General features: G+C 42.7%; 2 protein-coding genes and 2 long non-coding RNA genes across 6 annotated transcripts in view; 2 read left to right on the top strand and 2 right to left on the bottom strand.

Annotated features, from left to right (window-relative positions):
- Positions 1-771: 771 nt before the first annotated feature.
- Positions 772-10,741, top strand: LOC132464778 (uncharacterized). Of its 3 annotated transcripts, XM_060061355.1 has the most exons (9): positions 772-838; positions 6,996-7,326; positions 8,154-8,387; positions 8,514-8,599; positions 8,691-8,795; positions 9,026-9,203; positions 9,512-9,682; positions 10,310-10,463; positions 10,662-10,741. In XM_060061355.1, exons 2-8 carry the CDS (start codon positions 7,323-7,325, stop codon positions 10,426-10,428), a joined length of 897 nt encoding a protein of 298 aa, XP_059917338.1. In that variant the 5' UTR covers positions 772-838; positions 6,996-7,322; the 3' UTR covers positions 10,429-10,463; positions 10,662-10,741. The 3 variants fall into 3 exon arrangements, 2 of the variants coding, with proteins under 2 accessions (XP_059917338.1, XP_059917328.1); XR_009527346.1 differs by lacking the exons at positions 772-838; positions 6,996-7,326 and adding an exon at positions 7,711-7,926 and having other exon boundaries at positions 9,026-9,220; positions 9,518-9,682; positions 10,219-10,463; XM_060061345.1 differs by lacking the exons at positions 772-838; positions 6,996-7,326 and adding an exon at positions 7,715-7,926 and having other exon boundaries at positions 10,219-10,741.
- LOC132464770 (uncharacterized) lies at positions 4,069-6,939 on the bottom strand. Its single transcript, XM_060061333.1, has 3 exons — positions 6,173-6,939; positions 5,633-5,765; positions 4,069-5,107 (listed from the first exon to the last, which is right to left on the bottom strand). The coding sequence occupies exons 1-3, from the start codon at positions 6,736-6,738 to the stop codon at positions 4,355-4,357; spliced, it is 1,452 nt and encodes a 483-aa protein (XP_059917316.1). The 5' UTR covers positions 6,739-6,939; the 3' UTR covers positions 4,069-4,354.
- Positions 10,742-17,867: 7,126 nt separating the features above from the next.
- On the top strand, positions 17,868-18,966 carry LOC132464765 (uncharacterized). Its single transcript, XR_009527343.1, has 2 exons — positions 17,868-17,970; positions 18,004-18,966. It is a non-coding gene; the product is annotated as an uncharacterized LOC132464765 (long non-coding RNA).
- Positions 18,967-19,824: 858 nt separating this feature from the next.
- Positions 19,825-21,480, bottom strand: part of LOC132464759 (uncharacterized) — an 85,327-nt gene continuing 83,671 nt past the window's right edge. The window contains exon 2 of the long non-coding RNA XR_009527342.1: positions 19,825-19,936. This is a non-coding gene — a long non-coding RNA (uncharacterized LOC132464759). The remainder of the gene's footprint in view (positions 19,937-21,480) is intronic.

Genomic DNA, 21,480 nt, shown 5'->3' with positions numbered 1-21,480 from the left:
CCTCAGTTTGATAAATTGAGCAGTATGCTCCTTGCTCCCTAAAGCAAAACCAAATGTTAGAATTAGTTTTACTTTACACTAACAAACAAAAGCAGCTTAAATAGCAAAATAAGTTAGCTGTGTAATCAATCCCAACGTCTGTAACGTTACGGTCTGAAAACCAGGGTCCACAACCTGTGTTCGCGTTGGTCCATTTATCTAACGTTACAGAATAGCAAATTATCTATATAATCGCCCCAATTTCGGTAAATATAACCATTTTGACCTCTTAAATTTGAAACTATAGGGCTAAACGGGTGTTCTTAGTTACCGTTACAGCTTCACTAACTGTAACGTTACCTTACTTATATTGCCTATTACTTTAATGAAATAAGTTTTAAGGATAACTTATTTGTGTTTTTAACAATAAAAATTAGTATTTTAACATTTGTATCGTTAAATACTCGAGTGACTGGAAACCAAATACTTACATTTAAATGAAGAAGTCAAATCCACATTCTCCGCCATTGTTGTTTTATTTTTTGGATTGAATGCGCAATGAATCTTGGGAGGGATACGTTGGGCCGTGAAGGATCTTGGGATACGTTGGGCCGCGAAGGATACAGCCGATGCATCCTTCAAATCCGGGAAAAGAAGGCTGCATTCGTAGGCCGCATTTGAAGGACCCTTGGAATTGGGACAGCACTTGGCGCGTCGCTGTGACGCAATCGGCGTCGACGCATCCTTCGAATGCAGCTTTCGAAGGATGCGTCCTAGGAATTGGGACACAGCCTAAGGACCTTAACTCAGACGATGATGATGGTGACGATGCAGATTTTGTCCCTCGTATCCGTGTGAGGTACATGTGCATTTCAAAGGACTTTCAAAATGGATATATTTGTCATACATTCAGTATCTAGCACCAATAGGCCTTATGCGCAACATTCTTCCGGGTTCTACAAAACAGTGGTCTTGGCTTCCGGTCGTCCGCTGCTCAATAAGCTGAGTTTATTATGGCGACCTTCTACAGCCGGTGTTTACAGGAGCTACCCCGAACAACTATTACCGATGTGCACAGTATTGCCAAACGGACGTCCAGAGCCCCGGGGACTCTGTTAGACAAGGGATTTAAGTTTTACGCCTCCTCATTTATTCATAATTATGAAGGTATTTACATTTGTAGCTTTTGCTAATAGCGCTCGTTAGCGTTAGTTAACTGTAAGTAGCCTAGTTGTGTACTTGTATGCTATCAGTTAGTTTAGCAGTATTTTTGCTCACAGACAATTAAGACAATCAGATGAAGACTGCATTTTAGCGATGGGTTTATACTACCAACAGTATAATTACTACGATGTCCTGTGTGTTTAAGCTGGTCTTTGTCGACGTGGTACGCTGGTCGTATGTGTCTAGTAGACGCATAAGACCAGACACTACTATCCTAGTAGACTCTACTAGGATAGCTGCTAGGTTTAATGTCGACTAGCTGCTACCGTTCTGGCCGTTTCAGATTTCTAAAACATTGATTTGTATAAAGACAACTGTGATGAATGAATGCTGTATCTTCTTTTCCACCAGTTTCAAACAAAGACAGGTTGAGAGGTACTGTCACTGTCAGAGCAGCTTGTCACAGGTCCATGCAGAAGAATGAAAAACCACACAGCTTGAGCGTAGGCTATGTTCAGGGATGGGTTTGTTAAATTGTCTGTTTCAGTTCAATGACTGTACAGAATGCGTTCATCAAGCCTCTCAGAATGAATATATTTACACTGCAACTGCTTTCATTTGGCCACCAGCATGTTCTCAACTATGTAAACACCATATTCACAAATACAACACATTCTTCTGAGACACTTGATAAATGGCTATAGTCTACCTGTTAGTGAAAGAAGGTAATTTGTGCAAAGTTGATTGACAGTAAATATTTCTATCGACACATATTTGGTATACCTCTACTCGTATGGTTAACAATTTTTGTATACTAAACACACACACACTATACCGATAAAATCATTAGGACACTTGCCATGACATTACATTCGAAAGCTATATATATGGGTTTCCTCCCCTTTTGCAATTGCTACTACTTGCAACTATTGACACCCTGTAGTGGCAGGCATTCCAGTACTGAGCAATATATGTTTATTGTGGTAGACTTGTAGGAAGCCCCTTGTCTTAATTTAGTGGTATCTGTTCTGCCAACTGTCCAATTGTCTCTTTGTGTATTGTATACAGATAGTGCTTCGTGATTCAGATCCCGTCATCATGACCTCAAGTCAGTGTTCATGCAAAGCTGGCACAGCAGTATGCAATCACACTGCTGCACTGCTCTTTCAGACAGCTCATTACTCCGAGCTCAATATCCAGGTTGTCCCCCCTGTTCATGCCTGTACAGAAATGGAACAACAATGGCACAAGCCCAGAACTGCAGTAAGGGTTGAGGCAAATGCACTGTATATGTATGTAATAGTTAGGCTATGTGTGCTGCAATAAAATAGTAATTTGCTAAAATAAAGTATAGTGATCTAAGGTTAGAAGCATTAGAGGTGCAGCGTAATATAATGGCGACTCTTTACTTCATAAGGGAGTAAAACCCGGGCCTGTAAACAGCATGATTGTTACAAGACCCAGGCTTAACAGGTGCATGGAAGGAGGAATCAGGTGAGGTGTAGTCACTGAGGTCATACATGTAAACATTAGCTGGGGCACAGCAGGTTATGATTTGTAACAATATCACTGTATTTGGAGGTCACGAGCAGTTACCGAAACCATTAGACTATGCATACCACATATTTTACTTTTATAATTGGAACCTTTTCATAGTAGAATATTACCTTTACCACTTTGTTTCATAGAAGTACACTCTCCAAGGGTGTGCATGGGCACCCTTTTGATATTGGGCTGCTATGCATTGAGGACACATACGAGGACTTTGCTATAGAAGAGAGGCCCATCATAGCAACTATGGCAATAAGTCCTGAGAAAACGCTGGTGGAGACATCATTTGGCTTAGCCCAAAAGGGAAGTGTTCTGTCTTATCAGCAGCCTATACTACCCACTAAAGTGATCACAATCCACATGGATGCTCCACCTTTCCCAAAGTTACCCATTGATGACTATCAGCTTCCCCCGACAGACATGCTGGAGTTATCACTAACAGACGAACAAAATTTTCATCTGAAAAGTTTGACTGTTACATTAGAAATGACCAGAAAGATTGAAGAGGCAACCAGAGAGCAGGGTGGAAATGTGGAGTGGCATCAGCTGCGCAGGAGTAGAATAACCTCCTCTCACTTTAGAGAGGTGTGTTTTGTGAGGGGAGAAGGCTCAGCACAGTCACTGGCTGAACGCATGCTGAAGGGAACAAGGCAGACAGCAGAGATGAAAAGAGGTGCACACACACACACACATAACTGTCCATTTCTAAATGAAATTAACCGTTACCTTTCAATGACATCAATCTCCTAATTACAATAATTTGCATTATGATCACTGTATTGCGATCATTCAACTCAAATTTAGAAACATCTTCTATTCAAACAGGTGCAGATATGGAGTTCACAGCAGCTGAAGAATACAGCAAAATCAGGAACGTGAACTACATGCATACAGGCCTAATTATTCACCCTGATGCCCCATGGCTAGGCACCTCACCAGATGGCCTTGTATTTGACCCTCTTGCACAGCCACCTTTTGGCCTAGTTGAGATCAAGTGCCCCAATGTTAACAGCTATGTAGATTGCAAGTACCTTAACATGAAAGAGGGAACACTGCTCTTAAAAGAATCACACACATATTACTGGCAGGTGCAGGGGCAACTTATGCTTACTGGAATGACATGGTGTGATTTTGTCATTTGTGCCCAAGAAGACATGCTGGTCCAACGAATAGTTGTTGACCCAGAGGTCACAAAAGTAATTAGACAGAAGGCAGACGAGTTCTTTTTCAAGATTTACATGCCCAAGTACCTGACCAGACGTTAGGTACTGAGCACAACATTTAATTGACAATCATTTTCATTAAAATCTTTTTCTGTTTCAATCATTTTTCATGTATTTACAATAGGTAGAATGGGTTGGGGGTTGGGGGGGGGGGGGGGGGGGGGGCTGCTAAACAACATTGTCAAAATAACAACTGAAACAAGAACAGTTAAAGAATTTGTGCAATTTGAACTCTACACATATTTAAAAGAAAAGTGCTACTCAACATTGTCAAAATAACAACTGAAACAAGAACAGTTAAAGAATTTGTGCAATTTGAACTTTAAAATATAAAAAAAAAAAATTATGACAACGTAGTTAAGGCGGCAGGCGTGTGTTGCTTAGGCGGCCGCCTAAGCTGTAAAGTGCTGTGGGAAACCCTGGGTAAATTAGATCATCTATTTGGCCCACGCCTTGACCAGTGGTTTGTTCTGATAATTAGATAGAAGGCAGGCTACTGCGAAAAGCTGGTTGATACTACCATTAATAGTCAAAGGGATGATGGAATCGAATAATTTATTTTGTTTTATGCGCCTAATCACTCTCTCCATGTGTATTCTCAGCCTGGCAATTTCCTGAGTAGCTAAAACATCTTCACGAGACAGCTGAGAGTTCCTTCCCAGAAAAGGTGGTCTGTGTACTTTGCCCGGTACTAAATCATCAATTGAAAAGCCTTTATCAACCATTACAGCCATGTTTTCATCTAGTAGAGGGATGATTCCAGATTGCTTGAACAGTTCTTTATCGCTAATGGAACCAGAGTACAGTGTTGACACAAAGGTGACAGCACCGTGCGGGGACACACCAATCATTCCCTTTACTGTGGTATGAGACTTATACTGGGAGTACATCTCACTCTGCAAAAGGAGCGAGGAAGGCGTCTGACATTTTAGTTCAGTGCAGTCTACTATCACCTGTGTGACAGAGTACTTTTCAAACACGTCAGGCATCATGGCACGGACTGCATCAGGGGACATCCAAATGCCCACAGCACCCAAAACTGTGTAGAGAAAATTAGCCCAGGTCCTAATTGTTCTACTAACAGTTGATTGATGTACGTTGAAGCGGTCCGCTAGATCCCTCTCCTTCACACCCAGAGACAGATAGACCAGAAAGAGGAACAGCTCATCAATCAGCGGTAGACAGCGGTTCTGTTAGTAAGAATGTACAAAGAAAGAAGTACATTGTGTAAGACAAATGTGTTTGTAACAGCATAGCACTACATCGAAAATATTCAAAGTCAAAGTGGCTTTATTGTCGTACTTCACATGTCAAGATATACAAAGGAATCAAGATGACGTTTCCCACTCTGCAAAAATGCAGTTCGTAATAGCAGCATAAGACTAAGATCTTTGTGACATTGACAGTGCAGAATGACAGTCAGTAAGTAAGTATACACAATGTACAATATGGACATGGTATGTACAGTAGGTATAGAGGAAGGGCAGCAGTGTACAGTGCAAGGGGACTAGCTGTAATAGTGCAAGCATGTGGCTGGGGAGTGAGGGGAGAGAATTTATCATTCTAACCGCTTGGTGTATGAAACAGAGTCTGGTGGAGCAGCTGTGGAGGATCCTGTACCTTCTCCTAGAAGGCAGGAGGCTGAACAGACTGTGTGCGGGGTGGCTGGTGTTGCTCACAACATAGACAAACAGAAAATCTGATGGTCTACTTACTGGTCTACGTGGTGGGTCAGCAGTCTCATCAGGAACTGTGGTTGACGAAGACTGTCCAACACGGACAATTCTCCTACTGACAGGTTCAACCTGATGCAACCAAAATGCATTGAAATGGCGGTAGCTGGCAAATCTGGGGGGGGGGGTGCAATTGTAAGAACATGTTGGATTGGAGCCATACATCATGAGCAGATTTCTATCCTTTATTGATCAAGTAACTGTCTGGGCCACACAAAATACAATTTTCGGGGGTATTGATCAAGTAGAAAAATAGAATAGAATAGAAAATATCACTGCAACATACTTCAACTATCTTGTAGGCATAGCTTTTGGATTTTGAGACTTCTTATTAATCACAGATTCAATAACTTTTAACACACAATACATATACATATATGTGCATAAAATGTGGACTATGTTGATTGCCATGTGAAATTAGCACAACTAGTAGCTTCCTGTGTAGTGAAGCTTTATTGACAGAATAACTGGCACACACAGAAGGAGTAGCAGAATTCACTGAAGTGAATTAACGTTTCCTACCTCGTGTAAAACCTGATGTCCTCATCGGAGGTCTTGTATCTTTCAAGTCCAAACTTCTGCCCCAATGAAACCTCCTCCAGTCGCCTCTGTAGCTCTATGATGACCTGCTGCTGTGCGTGGATTTTTTCGTAGGCCAGGTCCATAAATGCAGGTTCTGGTCTGCTATCGTAGTCGTGACACAAAGCCACGCTGGCATCGATCGGCACCTCACCCTCATCCTCATCCTCCTCCTCCTCTTGCCGCTGTGTCCTTTGCCACACGCTTGGCCGAGTGACCGGCAGGTTGTAGTTGTTCCAGGCGAACAACACCGGAATCGCCCCGGGTTTCAAACGGCGTCGGCCACCTTCAACGACATCTTCTGGCATAAAATGCCGACTGCAGACAGTGGTGTGTCTCCTTATAACGAATTTATCACGCCTAATGTTTCGGACCCATATCGCCCTAACTGACTCATCCTTTGGAAACTGGTGGAAACTTACGCTAGAGTTACATTTCCCCGACACAGAACAGCTCGGCACACAACAAAAACTGCTGTTCAAATGTTGCCGTTTCTGGTATTTGAACATTTGAACATTTGTGAAATTTTAATTTCACAAATGTTAAAATGAAATTTTAATCACACGAAATAGAATGCTAAATACTAAATAGAATACACTAAAGCGAAACTTAGAAGTTACCAGGAGATCACCTACCGCTGCAGTCAACCAGTGTACGGAAGTGAAAAGCGGAAATGATTAGACCCGTTTACACCTGTTTTCCGGTTCGAACGCTGGGCGCTCCGCATAACCCCTATTTATCCTATTTCTACTTTTATCTGATATAGGTATGGTGGCACTCTACAAACCAACATTTGCTTGGAGGAACTGCAAGCTATTAGCCTTGAGGAGGCGGTACATGGAACAGTGCAACACAACAGTGCAGAAGATGTCGATGTCCCATTGCCAGAATCTCTGAGGGTTGTGGTTGAAGATGACATCATAGGCCGTGGGGCATCAATCGCTTACCATGACTGTCTGAAGCAGCTTACCGACTACCTTATTATCCCTGTCAGTATGTGCAAAGCAAAGGATCCACAAACCAAAACAATTTGCGGTGCAGAAAGACCATATGAAGTCAGTGTCAGAACCAGGGGCACAGCTGCCATCATTGAATGGGTAGGTTATTTTCTTTTTTTACTGACCCATTTCTGAGTTTCATAAATGACTTTTAGCTAAACTCTGTATATCCATGCTTTCTTGCGTGCGATTTAATGATGTCCTGCAAGCAAATCAGGACACACAAGGTTTCAAATCATTAAACGATAGGGGTGTCTATTCTGATTTGCAGAAGCGTGTTGATCGCATTCATTCACTACAATTGAACAAACACACTATTGAATCTAAATTTCAAATGAGATTGAGATAGTATGTCCTAAAGTTTATGTTATTGACTGCTTTTGCTCTAATTTTCATTATTTCTTTTTATGCTATCATAGATGTGTCCACGTGGCCACACAGGTGGAGCTCCCAGCCATCTTTGAAGTATGGAATGTCAAGTGGAGACTTTATGTTGGCCACCAACATACACTTATCAGGCAATAACTATGCCAAAATTGAACTGTTGTTCAAGTTTTTGAACATGGGTATGGTCGATCGATCAACGTTCTTTGCCATACAAAACAACTACTGTGTTGACAGTATTACAGAGTTCTGGAATGAGAAAAAGATCTGCCATAATTGGCCAGCTACGTTCAAAAGGGCCAGTTGTTGTCCTGGGTGAGTCACAAAGTAGGTGGTAGTCAGTAAATGTCAGTCATGGACAACAAAGTCAACTGAATTTTTTGCAAGACATGTACTCTGTGTGAACTAGACGTCTATTTACTACTCAATAGTTTGTGGTTTCATGACCTTTTGCATTTTCCTACCCCCTTGTTGTGGTTGGCTTGTCCTTTATCTCCCTTTTGTGTGTTTACGATTTTTGCCATTGATATTTGTATTCAAAGGTGATGGCCGCATGGACAGTCCGGGATTTTGCGCACAGTACTGTACGTACACGGCAATGGACAATGACTCCAAAAAAATAATGTCAATTGTCAACCTGGACAAAAGGGAGACAAATAGAAATTCTGTTGCCATGGAGAAGGAGGGCTTCATTCGCACCATAGATGATCTACGTAAAGATGTGGAAGTTCAGGAAGTGTGCACAGATGGCCACCTAGGGATAAAGGCCCTGTTCAGTAAGTTGAAGTGTTATACACCAATACCCTTTTCTGAAAGTTGCTGGCTACACATAAGACATAGTGTTTTTTCAGTGTTAGATTGATTATGTTTACAGTGGTTACATTGTAATTTTTCTCTTGTAGGCAAAGGGATGTACAAAGACATCGGGGTGGTGCACTGTCTGGACATCTGGCATGGTTCCAAAAACCTGAGTAAAAAATTTGTAGCGGTAAGTCATTGACCAATAAAAAACTGTATAGAACTACATGTACCAGTAAGTGATGAAATTATCGGTGTTTCTGTATTGCTTCTATGTCCAGGCAGGGCAGCAGAAGTCATGTTCAATCTTGCTCCAGTGGGACCGAGACATTTGCAATCACTTTTGGTATTGCTGTAAGATTGCGGGCACTTACTACGAGTTCTTTGTAAGTACACAGTTATACACACAAAGTTGGGTGCATAATTTGTTGGTTTTACATTCTGTGCTGTAAATTGAGGTGAATGATCTAGAATAAAGCAAGGTTAAAAATAAACTTGGGCCTGCCCCTCACTCAAACTTTGGATAAAATCACAATTCATGCTCATTGCAGATTTGTGCAGTTCTATGAAATTCTTTTCTACATTGAAATTGATAATGTTTGAAACTGATATGCAGGATATGTGGGTTGGACTGTTGCACCACGTCACGGGTGAACACGAATGGGCCCTCGGTGCTTGTCGTCATTGTCCTCTGGTGGACAGCCGTGAAAAGGACTGGATTGTCAAGAATTCGCCTGCACAACAGAAACTGCGGGAAATCATTATGGACATCCGCTGGCTGAAAAACTTTTCACCTGTATCTTCCTTTCAGGTAAATCGACCAACTCAATGTGGCTCAGTAGTAGTCCTTTTCTGTGTAGGAACAAGGATCTCCTGACCACCGGCTGCAGTACGGACTGTACGTCTGGAGCTTTCATTATAATGCATTTGGTCTGTAGACTCGAATAACAGTAGTTGTGTAGTAGTATAAAGCCAGTCTCAGTCCTCCACATGCACGTCTTGGCACTATTGGCCGATTTCTAAATGTGTGGAGATGTGATCTTTTGATTAAATTTGCTTTGGTGACATTACATCTAAACCCTACTTCTGATTTATTTTTCACCCTCAGGTCAGCAGCAGAATTGGAGTCATTCCACAACCACATACTCATGTACGCTAGCAAGCGCCACAGCTTCTCACCACAAGGGTATAAAGCTCGGACATTGTTGGCTGGCCTGGATTATAATCACCATCTTCACAGACCGGCCAAGAGAAGACAAGACGGCTCAATACAGTATGTATAGTTCTATCACACTCCTCAGCAAGATTTCAAATATTGAAAGATGCTGTTGAAAATAGTCTTAGTACCAAGGTAATCTGTTCATAGGAGTGAAATGCATGAGTTGGGACTCATGATGGCTTTTTATCCATTCACTAAAAGCTTAGCTGTGTAATGCATTGCTTTCCTACCTTTTATCTACAAGTTCTCGCTCTGCATCGAGAAACCTTTCTCCTGTGGATATCCCTCATCTGTTTAGGACCTAAAACCATAACTTCAAGACTGGACCCCTCCTTTTCCTGTAAATGTGTAGCTTCATGTGCAGACTTGGGTTGCTGGGTGCCTAGTGCTTGGCATTCTCATATACATGAGACAATGTCATGATAACTCTAATTATTGGAAATATTTGTTGATTTGCTTCCTTCGTTTGCCTTGGTGTACACGTGACGTGTCATCAGTTTGTTACACACCCGTGGTGTGTAACAAATGTTATCACTTGTTACATTCAGCTGAAAACCTTTCTCTGATGAGTCCCATCTCTCTGTTATCAGGTTTGGAAAGAACTACAGTAAGAGGTCGAGGACGTGGCGGCTGTGCACACTTAAAGTGGACAAGGACTTCAGCTACATTCCGCAACTGCAGAGCATCATCCTGCAGCGAAGGCTGACTGCTCCGGGGGGGTTGGCACGGTCCAGACCCTCAAGACCAGAAGATCCACGCAGGCTGGGAGTCCTATCTGGTATCCCTGCCCCAAGTGTTGAGGAACTCTTGCAGAAGCAAGTCAGCAGAGGCTTAGGTTAGTTTCTTCAATGGCATTGAAGTTTGGAATAGTAGCTGTGTATTTGACATTCACTTTTTCTCTATGCCGATATCAGTTCACTTTACTACTTACTGTAAATTTCAGCAGATATGGGAAAGTGACAAGACATGTATTTCTTTGTAAGAAAATAGTCATGGTCTAATTATTGGAATTTGGTGTTTTCTGTGTTTACAGCACAGTCCCCGCTAGATCAGAGCTAGCCTGGAGCCATCCTCAAAAAATTGAACAATAAAAAAATCTGATTACTCCCCCAATCGTCTTTTTTTGTATTTTGTGTAAGCTTATTGTTCTTATAGGCTTCTGTCATGGTGTAATTGCAGTAAAAAAAAATTGACATTTGGTTGTTATTTGTTTAGTAAAGACGAGACACAAATTATGTTCAGAAACAATAATTTACTTGCAACTTGTGAACCGGTGTAAAAAGACAAACAGTAACATGATCATATAACAGATATAGAACGAAAACTTTTGAGGCATACGACCCACTACACCCTGCTAGGGAGGAAGCCTGTGTAATGATTAAAAGGGTCTGGGTATTTGTCCCGAATCCTCCATACACAACAGCTGGGAATGACCACCCTTCGCCCTTCTCCCAAGGCGCCGTGTTGCCAAACCACATACTGTCTGTACGCTGCGTATCTGAACTGTTTATTGGCTTCCCCGGGTTCAGCAGCATCTTCCTCAGCCCGGACATCGTTCCATATACGCCTGGCCAAGCGCAGGACACCTTCCTCCAAGATGAACAAGTCCATGTGTGGCAGCAAGGACATACAGTTCTCTGGGGTCTGCCCACAGCACTTTCTCTCTGCGTCTGTGGGCATATCCTTGCAGTGGGTGCAAACACACCAAGTGGGTTGCTCTGGGGTTGGCAAAGGGGTGCTGTCATGAGGCGGTGTAAATCGAAAATCATGCTTGGTTCCCTATTCAGGCACTGCTCCAGTAACTCATGTGACTGCTCCAAGGTCAACTGTCGAATTCTGGTCTGAAAAATTTTGAAAAGTTAGTTGAAAGCCATTGTTCATTATAATTTTTATGCTAACATAAATTTGGCAACTGTTTTAAATACCTGTTCAAGTGTGGTTCGCTGTATTTGGAGCTGTTCAACTCGATGGATGTCCTCTTGAGTGAGGTTTATCAAGCCTCTGCCACGTCCTCTGGTCTGTCCCCTGCCACGTCCTCTGGTCTGTCCCCTGCCACGTCCTCTGGTCTGTCCCCTGCCTCGTCCTCTGGTCTGTCCCCTGCCTTCTCCCCTGCCACGTCCTCTGCCTCGTCCCCTGCCTCTACCACGTCCTCTTCCACGACTGTCTGTCTGTGGCTGGTGGACAGGTGACTCCGAACCTGCGGTCTCTACCTGCAAGCTCTGAAGTGAAAACGAATGAATAAACATAATAAATCAAAGGAAGGGTAGTGGTGAATAGCACACAAAATGTAATCTTTCACAAATCACCATTGTTAACAGTGGCGTTTTCTCCCGGAGGCCAAGGGAAGCCAGGCTTCCCTGTTATTTTAGGCTGTAGTTGTCATCCAATAAAAACATTTATATTAACAGTTTCGTTAATTATTTTGTGCTGTGTTGCTGTCATTTCTTCCCCATTTTCTCCTCTCATTGACCATTTCACAATGCGCGATACGGCGCCCCTGTTATAAACTGAAGACGCGGCGAAACACGACACTGAACACTGCGAGGAAGCCAGCCCGAGCTGGCATCCCTTGGTGAAAAAAAAAAAGAAAGAATTGACCAATCAGGTGAGGCTACTGTCATGACACTGCCCTCCTCTGATTGGTCGGGAGGGTGTCAGGAGGTTGCCAAGGGAAGCCACTCGGCCCTTGGCTTCACACCAATCAAATCAAAGCATCATTATCAACGTCACCGAAAAAACAATAACAAAACAAATAGTGCGAAATCAGCATGTTTGAATTGTTCTCATTTTTGAGTAGCCTACTTAGCAAGTGCAGTTATGGAGGTGGAGATTTCGATTATTTACTTAAAAATAATTTTACCAAAACTACCACAACAGCAGCGAATCAAAATAAAATCCGATGGCAGGCCAACGCCGAAGCTGAAACTGCGCGGGGAGAGAAAGCAAGGCTTCTTTCGGACATTCAATGAAGAAAACTATACACGAACGGAGTGGCTAGCTGGCAGCAGCAAACTTCAGCGACTATTTCGCTGGCCGTGTCTTCTTTTTGACGAGGGTTCGTGCTCCCTTAACAATCCCTGGGTCACTACAGGATTCGTGGACCTTGCCAACTTGTCCCGGGTTGGGCAATCGAGAGGCACAGTAAATCAAAAAGCCACATAGACTGCGCTGTGAAACTGGCACTGTTTGGACGTGTCAGGATTGATGACATTAGCGGCTTGTGCATTTCGGTCGGGGAGGGGTTGCATTTATAATAAAATGTGTAATTTAATGAGATGTTTAGGAGGACTGTGTGTGTGTTTGGGTGTGTGTGTGTGTGTGTGTGTGTGTGTGTGTGTGTGTGTGTGTGTGTGTGTGTGTGTGTGTGTGTGTGAGTGCGAGAGAGAGAGCGTGTCGTGTTGGTCAGATTACAGGCGTGTGTAAATCCTGGTAAATGACCAGGCGCTCAAATAGCTTTTGTAGTTGCATTAAATACATCCAAGCTGCAACGCACTATTTTCTCTAAAGGTTTGGCCTCACTTGGCTTCCTCAAAAAAAATCCCCACGCCACGCCACTGATTGTTAAACAAAATAGCCATGGAGCACAGTAAACTATGCTTACCTAGTGTTGGCCAAAGCATTGCTATGATGACCAGGCTAAGGCCATCTAGCTAATTTTGACAGGCTATGATATTTTGCCATAAACTTGGGTGAAAACTAGGGTTGCCGCGGTATACCGTGTTACCGGTGTTAGTGGGAAGAGGCAGTGAATGAAGTATTGATTAGACAGCGATTTATTATTAACTATAGCAACGCTGGTAAACAAACCTGCAAAGCCCAATCCTTACGAGAGCTCACCGCGCTACGGCCATCCGGAGGCGCAGAGCTTTTTGCCGTGATATTATATATACAATTATATTATATACTATTATATATAGAACGTTATAAGACGCTGTCATCGAGAATTGGCGCGCTGCCAGACGCTGTCACAGTGTGAGAGGAGAGTTGACGGAGAAGATGGCGGTTGACCTAGTTTCAAAGTTTATACCGTTTATAGGCCTACTCGGTAATACCGGTGTTGAGACTGTGTGAAAATGTCCACACCGCGGCAACCCTAGTGAAAACCAGGACTTCCAATACAATTATATGAAAAAAACATACATTTTCTAAAAATAGTAATGATTTTTTTGACCGTTTAATGTTTATAATATATGGTGCAACTTACAGCTGAATGTAGTGCCATGTTGTTTAACGAAAACCTACGCTAGCCTGGCTCGCTCTCGCGCATCTGTGTTCGCGCTCGTGCATGATTGCACGTTCAGGTACTTGGAATGGGTGGAGTCAGAGTCAGCGTTGAAGGAGAGGGGGTAGGACCATTTGAGTTGTGTATTTTCAAAATCTGCTGGCGTTTCGCAAATCCCATACCCAACCTTTAAAAGACCTGAACATAGCCATTTGTCAAGTGGGGCAATACTAGAGCTAAATAAGATATTCAAAACCTAAATAAAATATTTTCAAAATAACAAAAATAATTTAACACATTCTAAACAAATTTAAAGAATGGATCAACGTTTCCCTGAGTGTGAGAGTGTGTACGAGTATGTGAGAGCGTATGTGAGAGAGTGTGTGAGAGAGTATCTATGAGTGAGAGCGTATGAGTGTGAGAGAGTGTGTATGAGTGAGAGCGTATGAGTGTGAGAGAGAGAGTGTGTATGAGTGAGAGCGTATGAGTGTGTGAGAGAGTATGTATGAGTGAGAGCGTATGAGTGTGAGAGAGAGTGTGTATGAGTATGTGAGAGCGTATGAGTGTGTGAGAGAGTATGTATGAGTGAGAGCGTATGAGTGTGTATGAGTGAGAGCGTATGAGTGTGTATGAGTTGATCAATTGGAACAATAGAGGCATGCCCTCTAACAACCTGCAATGAATGAAAAACAAACAACATTATGCAAGACCAAGAAGAATGCAGCAGCAGGCGTAATATAATAATACAGCCGTTTGCTTCAGGGAAGATTCGGTTGTCTTCATGAATGAACTGGATTTGAGGAAATCCCAGTGGAGGGACTTGTAGGGAAAAACGGTCTGTCTAGTTACTGGACCAGATGAAATGAGACGGAGAGGTAATAAAGTCTATCGGCACGAGGACCTTGGATTTATTAAGTAAAGTGGCAACGGTTATACAGAGTCATAAAGCGTGAGAGATCGAATATGTCCAAGTCCCTAATCAGCGCTGATGGTTCGTCCAGAGCTTCGCCTCCGTGGAAGGTCTGCTTCAGAAGAAGGTGATGAGTCCCTGTGTGATACACTCTTAAGCTGTATCCTCCTCTCGATGAGGTGTGTGCGTTTGAGATGTGTATGGTTCTGTGTGTTTTTGCTTGACCTTGCCTTCCAGGCCCTAGTGTATCTTCTTGTGTTCTTCCTAACGGGGGAGAGCTTCACAGAGTCTCCTGTTTGTGACTCTCCCGTTCTTGAGGATGACTGGTGCATTGTCTGAGTGTACAACATCTGCCTGGCTGAGAAATGGGGCCTTCGGCTCCGGCCTTGACCTGACTATATATTATGTGTGTGTTATGTGTTAAAAGTTGACTATATTGTAATGTGACTGCCATGTGATGTGCTCATCAGGCTAGGGTAGGAGTTAGCTATATTTATAATGTACATGTGATGTACTCAGCAGGTTATTTTGCCCAACAGACTTTAGAGGCTCCAGATGAAAAACTTGTAGAATAATTAGTATACCTTCTACGTCAATCAACCAGTCACGCCAGAAGCAGATGGTTGCATTTTCATGGTTTCTCCGGTTGCTGCCTTGCACTGAGAAGTCTACAACAAATAGCTTGCACAGGTCCTTTGCCTGAAGGGGAATTTCCTCATTTACAAAGAAGTGGAAGAATACTGCCGGATTCTCCCTAATCTCTTGGAGTAATCCAAGGGATTGTAACCCATCAGCAAACCTATGAAAACATGTGCCATAGTGTGAGTTGTCCTGGGCTATTGACAGTTTAATTTTTCGGACAGATAAGACAGGTGAGGCAATTACTTACTGGTCCAGGGCAGTCGCCAATCTGCCGTTTACAAAGAAGTCAGCAGCTGACTTGACAAGGGAGTCCTTCTCTTCAAGGCTGGACACATGTCTCAAGGCTCCTACAATATTGAGACCATCTGCTGCCTCTGTAATTGTGTGGTTTGCCTCTATGACTGTTGTTGCTTCCTGTATCTAAAAAGAAAAGAAAGACAGAAAGAAGACAAAAATACAGAATGAAAGATAGTGAGTGGCACATAAATACAAGGATAATTAAAATGTGCAGGAGTCTACAATCCAAAATTGTCTTATAAGGACACCTTCCCTATATAAATTAAATGTCAATAGTTGTACACTATGAAAGGAAGCGTTTCATAAATAGAAAGTTAATAGAAAGCAACTGGAGGGCTGTGTCACAGTAGACTGTACATTCGATGTATAACACCTTTCTCCTGCTTACTTTCATCAACTGCTGCCTAAAAGTATGGTCGCCAACTTCATCGACCGTGGCTGGGGTCGTTTCTACTCCACAGATTTGCTGGAAAAGCCTTTCCGAGAAGAAATGTGGACCAACTCCTCCATGAATGACGCACACAGCAATAATTTTCCCCACCCAGGTGTACAGTTTACTCTGTAAAGCTAAAATGAATACAAAAAAAACACAGAATAAACACAATAAATCAAGACCGGAGAAATTAGTGAGTGCAATAATTTTTAAATGGGTTTCCGTGTATACATTTCTAGAATTCTGCCAGTTGAATGAAGACAGCCCTAAGAATTTGGGCTTCCTTACCTTGAGTATCAAGACGCAACTGCCGGCCTTTCTCATGTCCATCAAAGATGTTTCATTGGTGGATGGCCCTCATCAACAGCCTTAGGTACTCTCTGGTCGGGCCGCCTTAGTCAACTGCCCCTTCACCATTGTCATCTTCATCCACAAAGACAACATCCAGTTTTGCTTCAGGGTCGAAGGACTTCCGTTTAAACGCCCGCAGGCTACATTGTAAAACATTGTCCCGGCACACATTTATTTGGTTGCTTGTTGGAGAGAAGTTGTCATCTACTTTGCTGACCAGTTTTTTCAATATGGTCTGTAGATCAATCCTGCAACCAAAGAAGTTCATACATTTTATTCATATGCCAAATATGTACCATATTTTATAACAGTTTTAACCACCTGATTAAATGTTATAGGATATAAGCATCACACTGACTTTGGTTTAGTGCTAGTCCTTTATATGGTATAGAAAATTACCATATAAAGGGGATGGGGGATGAGGATGAAAGTTCGTAGTAGGGCGTCAGGACAAACACAGACACAGTTCAGTTCAAGGACTCATCCCAAGGACTCAACAAGTGTCCGTGTCTCCTGGATCTCCCAGGTACGATGAAACATGAAACAAAGAAAAAGTGCAGTATCAGTCATGGGGGAGGCATTGTCACAGCCTCCAACAGTAATAATAATCAACTATGGTTTGTAATTGCCTTAATGATTCGATAAACAATGAAAAATGATCATACAAAAATTAATCGCTTGATTCGAAAATGGTTATATCAGTAATCAGTAATCAGTCATCATAGTTCTACAATAAACCTTGTGTGAATGAATGAATGAGTGAACCTTTGTTCAAAAATAAAACAAAACAAATAAAATGTTCTAAAGCTGAGCAGTTGTGTCAAGAAGGAACAAACATGAATTCTCACTTAGATAAGCGACAAAGGTGACAAAAGTCCTAGCATCTTTCGAAGATTAACCTCTCGTGAAAATAAAGGAATGAAAATAACAAACACTCAAACACTCCCTACTCTTCACCCCGTATCAGTTAGTTTGCGTGCCAAATCTAACGAGTGTCATTCGTTGTTATTGTTGGTTTCCGACATTGAATCGCATATGCGGCTGAGTTCTTCAGCACTCTGCGCTTGTAATTTCTTCCATCGTTCCCTCATTTTGTTTGAGCGGTCCCGGTGCATCTTTCGAGGGGCCTTACATTCTCTCTGCCTGTCGGACTGGGGGAATCTTTCTCGGTCCCTGGCTATTTCCTTCTTCTCATCTGTGGTCTTCATGTGTGGTTGTATGTTGTCATCAAATCCTCCATTGAGTGACTCATTCTTAGTCACTGCTCCAGACCTCACCGCGGGGGGTTGCTGTACCCGGGGGTTCGGATGTTGAAGGAAGGAATGTGGTGGGACAGGGGAGAATTGGGGAAATTGTTGTGAAACACACAGAGTGTGTTGAACAGGGAGAAATTGCTCTGGGATCTGGATCGCATCATGATTAGCATAGTCAGGTGGGGCAGATGGATTTCCCTTCCGTGGCACGTGGGGGGTACTGCAGATGACCGGGTACTCGCCTATAAAGCTGTTGACGGCTGAGAGAACACTGTGTCTTGACTCCTGTAAACCACCAGGTGGCGACGATGGCTGCATCGGGAAGATGTATTCCCCATCTGGGCCACACGATGGCAGTGTGGGGTACATGCGACCATAGACTCCCAAGGTTCCTCCTCCGTTGCCTTGGTCACCCCCCCCTTGGGGGCCCTGAGTCGAGGGGGCGGGCCGCTATCAGTCCTTCTCTGACTAGCGTCGTGTGTAGGTCTCTCTCCCGAGTCAATTCATCCTTTAACAAACGAATTTCATCGGCAAGCAGTTTGATTTGCTCTCTTGTCTTTCCCAGAGCATCTTCATAGTGAGCAGTTGTCTTTTCCAATTCATCTCTCTTTTTGTTGCTGACATGCTTGATAAAGTAGCGCTTACACTGAGACAATAGTAACAACCCAACTGGTTCACTTCGTCTAGTCTTCTTGTCCCAGTCTCTGAAAACCTTCCAGATCGATTCCTTTGGCCAGCGTTTAGTTTGGGGGTCCATCGTTATCTCATATGTTATGCGAAGTTTATTTTCGGTTCCTTGCAAATCATGTCTGTCGTTGAAGAATCTAGACAGAGTCTCACTAATTGAATAAATATCAATCTCTCTAACCTCCACTTCAAAAGAATCTTGTTCTTTTCGTTCGGATGCATTGGGACTTTGATTGCTATCTTTTCCCTCCTCCTCTTTCTTCTTCCTGCCTTTACCTTTCGGCATTTTTTCTATCTTTTTCTATCTGTAAAGTAACTAAAACTAGCGACCAATCGCTGCTTAGAAAGAAACAAATAGACGCCTCCCACGGAGCTCGGTATGCCAACAACAGATGATGGCACACTTTTTCCTTCTTCGAGATTAAAAAACAATATATGTGATTCCTCGGCGGGGATCAAAACAATATAGCACAAACAAAAAACTCTAGCGATTCATGTAACCTCACCAGTGAATTCAATACAAATACGGTTTCACTCCTTGTCCAACAAGTCGTAAAACAAAAGCCCTGAGCAAACCAGACGTCTTAAGTTATATTCAGGACACGTATCAACATTGCCAAACTAGCAAAGATGAACAAATCACTTGAATGACATACAACATACAATATTCTAGGACTCGAGCCCAGCTTCTAGGACTCTAACCCAGCTTCTAGGACTCTAACCCAGTTTCTAGGACTCGAGCCCAGACCAAAGGCCTTATTCAACAAACAAATTCAAATAGTTTCATATGGCGTATATTCAGTGATTATTGAGCAACAAACAAATTCTCTTAATCACTAATACAGGTCCTCACTTCATCAAGCAAATTCAATAGTTTCATATGGCGTATATTCAGTGATTATTGAGCAACAAACAAATTCTCTTAATCACTAATACAGGTCCTCACTTCATCAAGCTCTTAATGACACAACTTCATTACTCAGCAAATGTAGTGCAGCCTAATAGTAAAACAAATAATAATAATCACAGTTATGTGTGTGTAGATTATTTTAAGATTACTTTCTTGTTCTTTTCCCTTGGTCGAGAGTGTGGAATGAGATTCAGTCACCGATTCCCACGTGGTGCATAGAGATGCGCTGGTTCAGCCGCGTTGTGGATGCGGGTCCCTCGGCAGGGCAGGCGTTGATCAGACGTCTTCCCAGGCAGGGCGCGCGCTCTTCTCGGTCACAGGGCAATCTTCAGAGGCAATCGTCTTCTCACTCCTCTCTTCAAGACGGTGTCACGGCACCAAATGTTAGATTTCAGCTTATTTCTAAACTGTTCGGACAGACTCGGCGTTGTGTATTTTCAGTCGTAGTAGTAATTCTTGAAGTCGAAATCAAAGCAGCTTGACAGGTTGGATTAGAGGGTTGAATAGATGGTTTATTCCAGGATGTACAGCGAGATACAGACTTAGGTTGAATAATCTATAGTGGACCCGGTGGTCGATGACTTGTTCCTTGGCTGTCGAACCCTCTTCTCGTCGAACCAAAGGGTTGGGCGAGTATAATACAAAAAGGGGATAGATGAATAACACGTGAACAGACGCACTCTCAGCCTTGATAAGGTATTTGGCCCTGGCTATGTCCCGGAGGACCAGGTTGGTTCAACCTTGTTGAGACATAACAATGGCAGAATGTTGGGGATAACACCTTGTATCAGTATGAGAGGCCCTGGCCTGTTCCTAGACTAGAAATGTGAACAATAAGAGAGACACTAAAATACACCAACATTCTACAAAATGTAATATTTACATACATCAAAAACATCAATGTCAAGTTAATGCGAAAAACCTACTCATCCACAGGTCCTCCAAGGTGATGTGTTGATACAGGAGACTTTGTGTCTCTTGTTCGTCAAGATGAATGATTGGTACCTGGGCAGGTGAAGGAGGGAGTGATGGTTCTTCAACAGTCAGGATTTCTTGCGGTTGTGAGATCAGAGTGAGCGATGGCTGGATAGAGTTCTCAGATGGCAGTGGCTGGAGAGAGGGCTCAGACAGCAGTGAGTGGGTGGAGGACACAGAGAGACTTGGCTGGGTGGAGGGCTCAGACAGCGACGACTGACCAGGAGATGTATGGTTTAGGGCATGAGCGCCATCATTTCGTTGACCCGAGACAATTTCCTGAAGACAAACATGCATGAGCTTGCACAAAACAAAACACAATCTTTTTTTTCCGTTTGAGACAGGAAATACAATGCAATATACATTTACCTGTACATGCTGATTTGAAAACCAAAGTACGTATAGCGTTGAGGATGGTTTTATGCCATGATCGATTATTGACCCGGCAGAACTGCTCTCAATTGATCTTGATGATGTGGCTTCTTGTACCACAAAGATTTCACTGGCACCATCATCTTGTCCCACAAAGTCAAACACAGCCTAAAAAGATGTGAAACAGTGTTACACCAGTGACATTTTACAACCCACTGCGAAGACACTTGATATTTTCTCAAGCTGAACACACATCACCTGAATTGGCTCAGACAAGCTGAATTTCCTCATGCTGATGTGTCCATCTGGATATTTAAATTTGATCCACACCCCATCAGAGGGTACCTCACATGCAGATAGACGCTGACGTCTTGCTTCAATAGCCGGAAATGTTATTGCTCTCATTAAAAAGAAAAATCAAATGAATCTTTGGCTAGTTCATTTATCAAACTAATATTACAAACAAACCTTTTGACGCCTTTCCTCACAGGCCTGATAGGCTAGTTTCTTCCTCTCCTATTAAAAAGACCTCATTAAAAGTATTTATGCATTCTGTAATAGCATGTAAAACATACAAAATAATAACTTGGAAATATTACCTTCTCCTGATCCACCAACACATTTTCATTATATTCCTGGTCTTGCTGGGAACGTATTGCTCGCCATTCTTGAAGAGCCTAAAGTAAAACATCAAAAATGGCATTTCTCACAAATCACCATCAAATAGTACATATACATACATTGAACAAATACTTAGAATAGATTATATAATGTCAAAATTAGTTACCTGATTTGCAACC

The sequence above is a fragment of the Gadus macrocephalus genome, chromosome 1 (assembly GCF_031168955.1).
Source record: "Gadus macrocephalus chromosome 1, ASM3116895v1".
NCBI classification, from domain to species: Eukaryota; Metazoa; Chordata; class Actinopteri; order Gadiformes; family Gadidae; genus Gadus; species Gadus macrocephalus.
Note: the sequence above shows the minus strand (reverse complement) of the source record. Positions and strands in the feature narration are given on the sequence as shown.

What these genes read in the sequence shown, in the direction of transcription:
- LOC132464770 (XM_060061333.1), bottom strand. Translation starts at nt 6,738, where the DNA reads ATGTTCAAATACCAGAAACGGCAACATTTGAACAGCAGTTTTTGTTGT. An exon ending in GACATCAGGTTTTACACGAG is followed by an intron (nt 5,766 to 6,172) that starts GTAGGAAACGTT and finishes CCCCCCCCCCAG; the next exon opens with ATTTGCCAGCTACCGCCATT. An exon ending in CTGACCCACCACGTAGACCA is followed by an intron (nt 5,108 to 5,632) that starts GTAAGTAGACCA and finishes TCTTACTAACAG; the next exon opens with AACCGCTGTCTACCGCTGAT.
- LOC132464778 (XM_060061345.1), top strand. Translation starts at nt 7,866, where the DNA reads ATGAGAAAAAGATCTGCCATAATTGGCCAGCTACGTTCAAAAGGGCCA. An exon ending in AGGGATAAAGGCCCTGTTCA is followed by an intron (nt 8,388 to 8,513) that starts GTAAGTTGAAGT and finishes TTTCTCTTGTAG; the next exon opens with GCAAAGGGATGTACAAAGAC. An exon ending in AGACAAGACGGCTCAATACA is followed by an intron (nt 9,683 to 10,218) that starts GTATGTATAGTT and finishes CTCTGTTATCAG; the next exon opens with GTTTGGAAAGAACTACAGTA.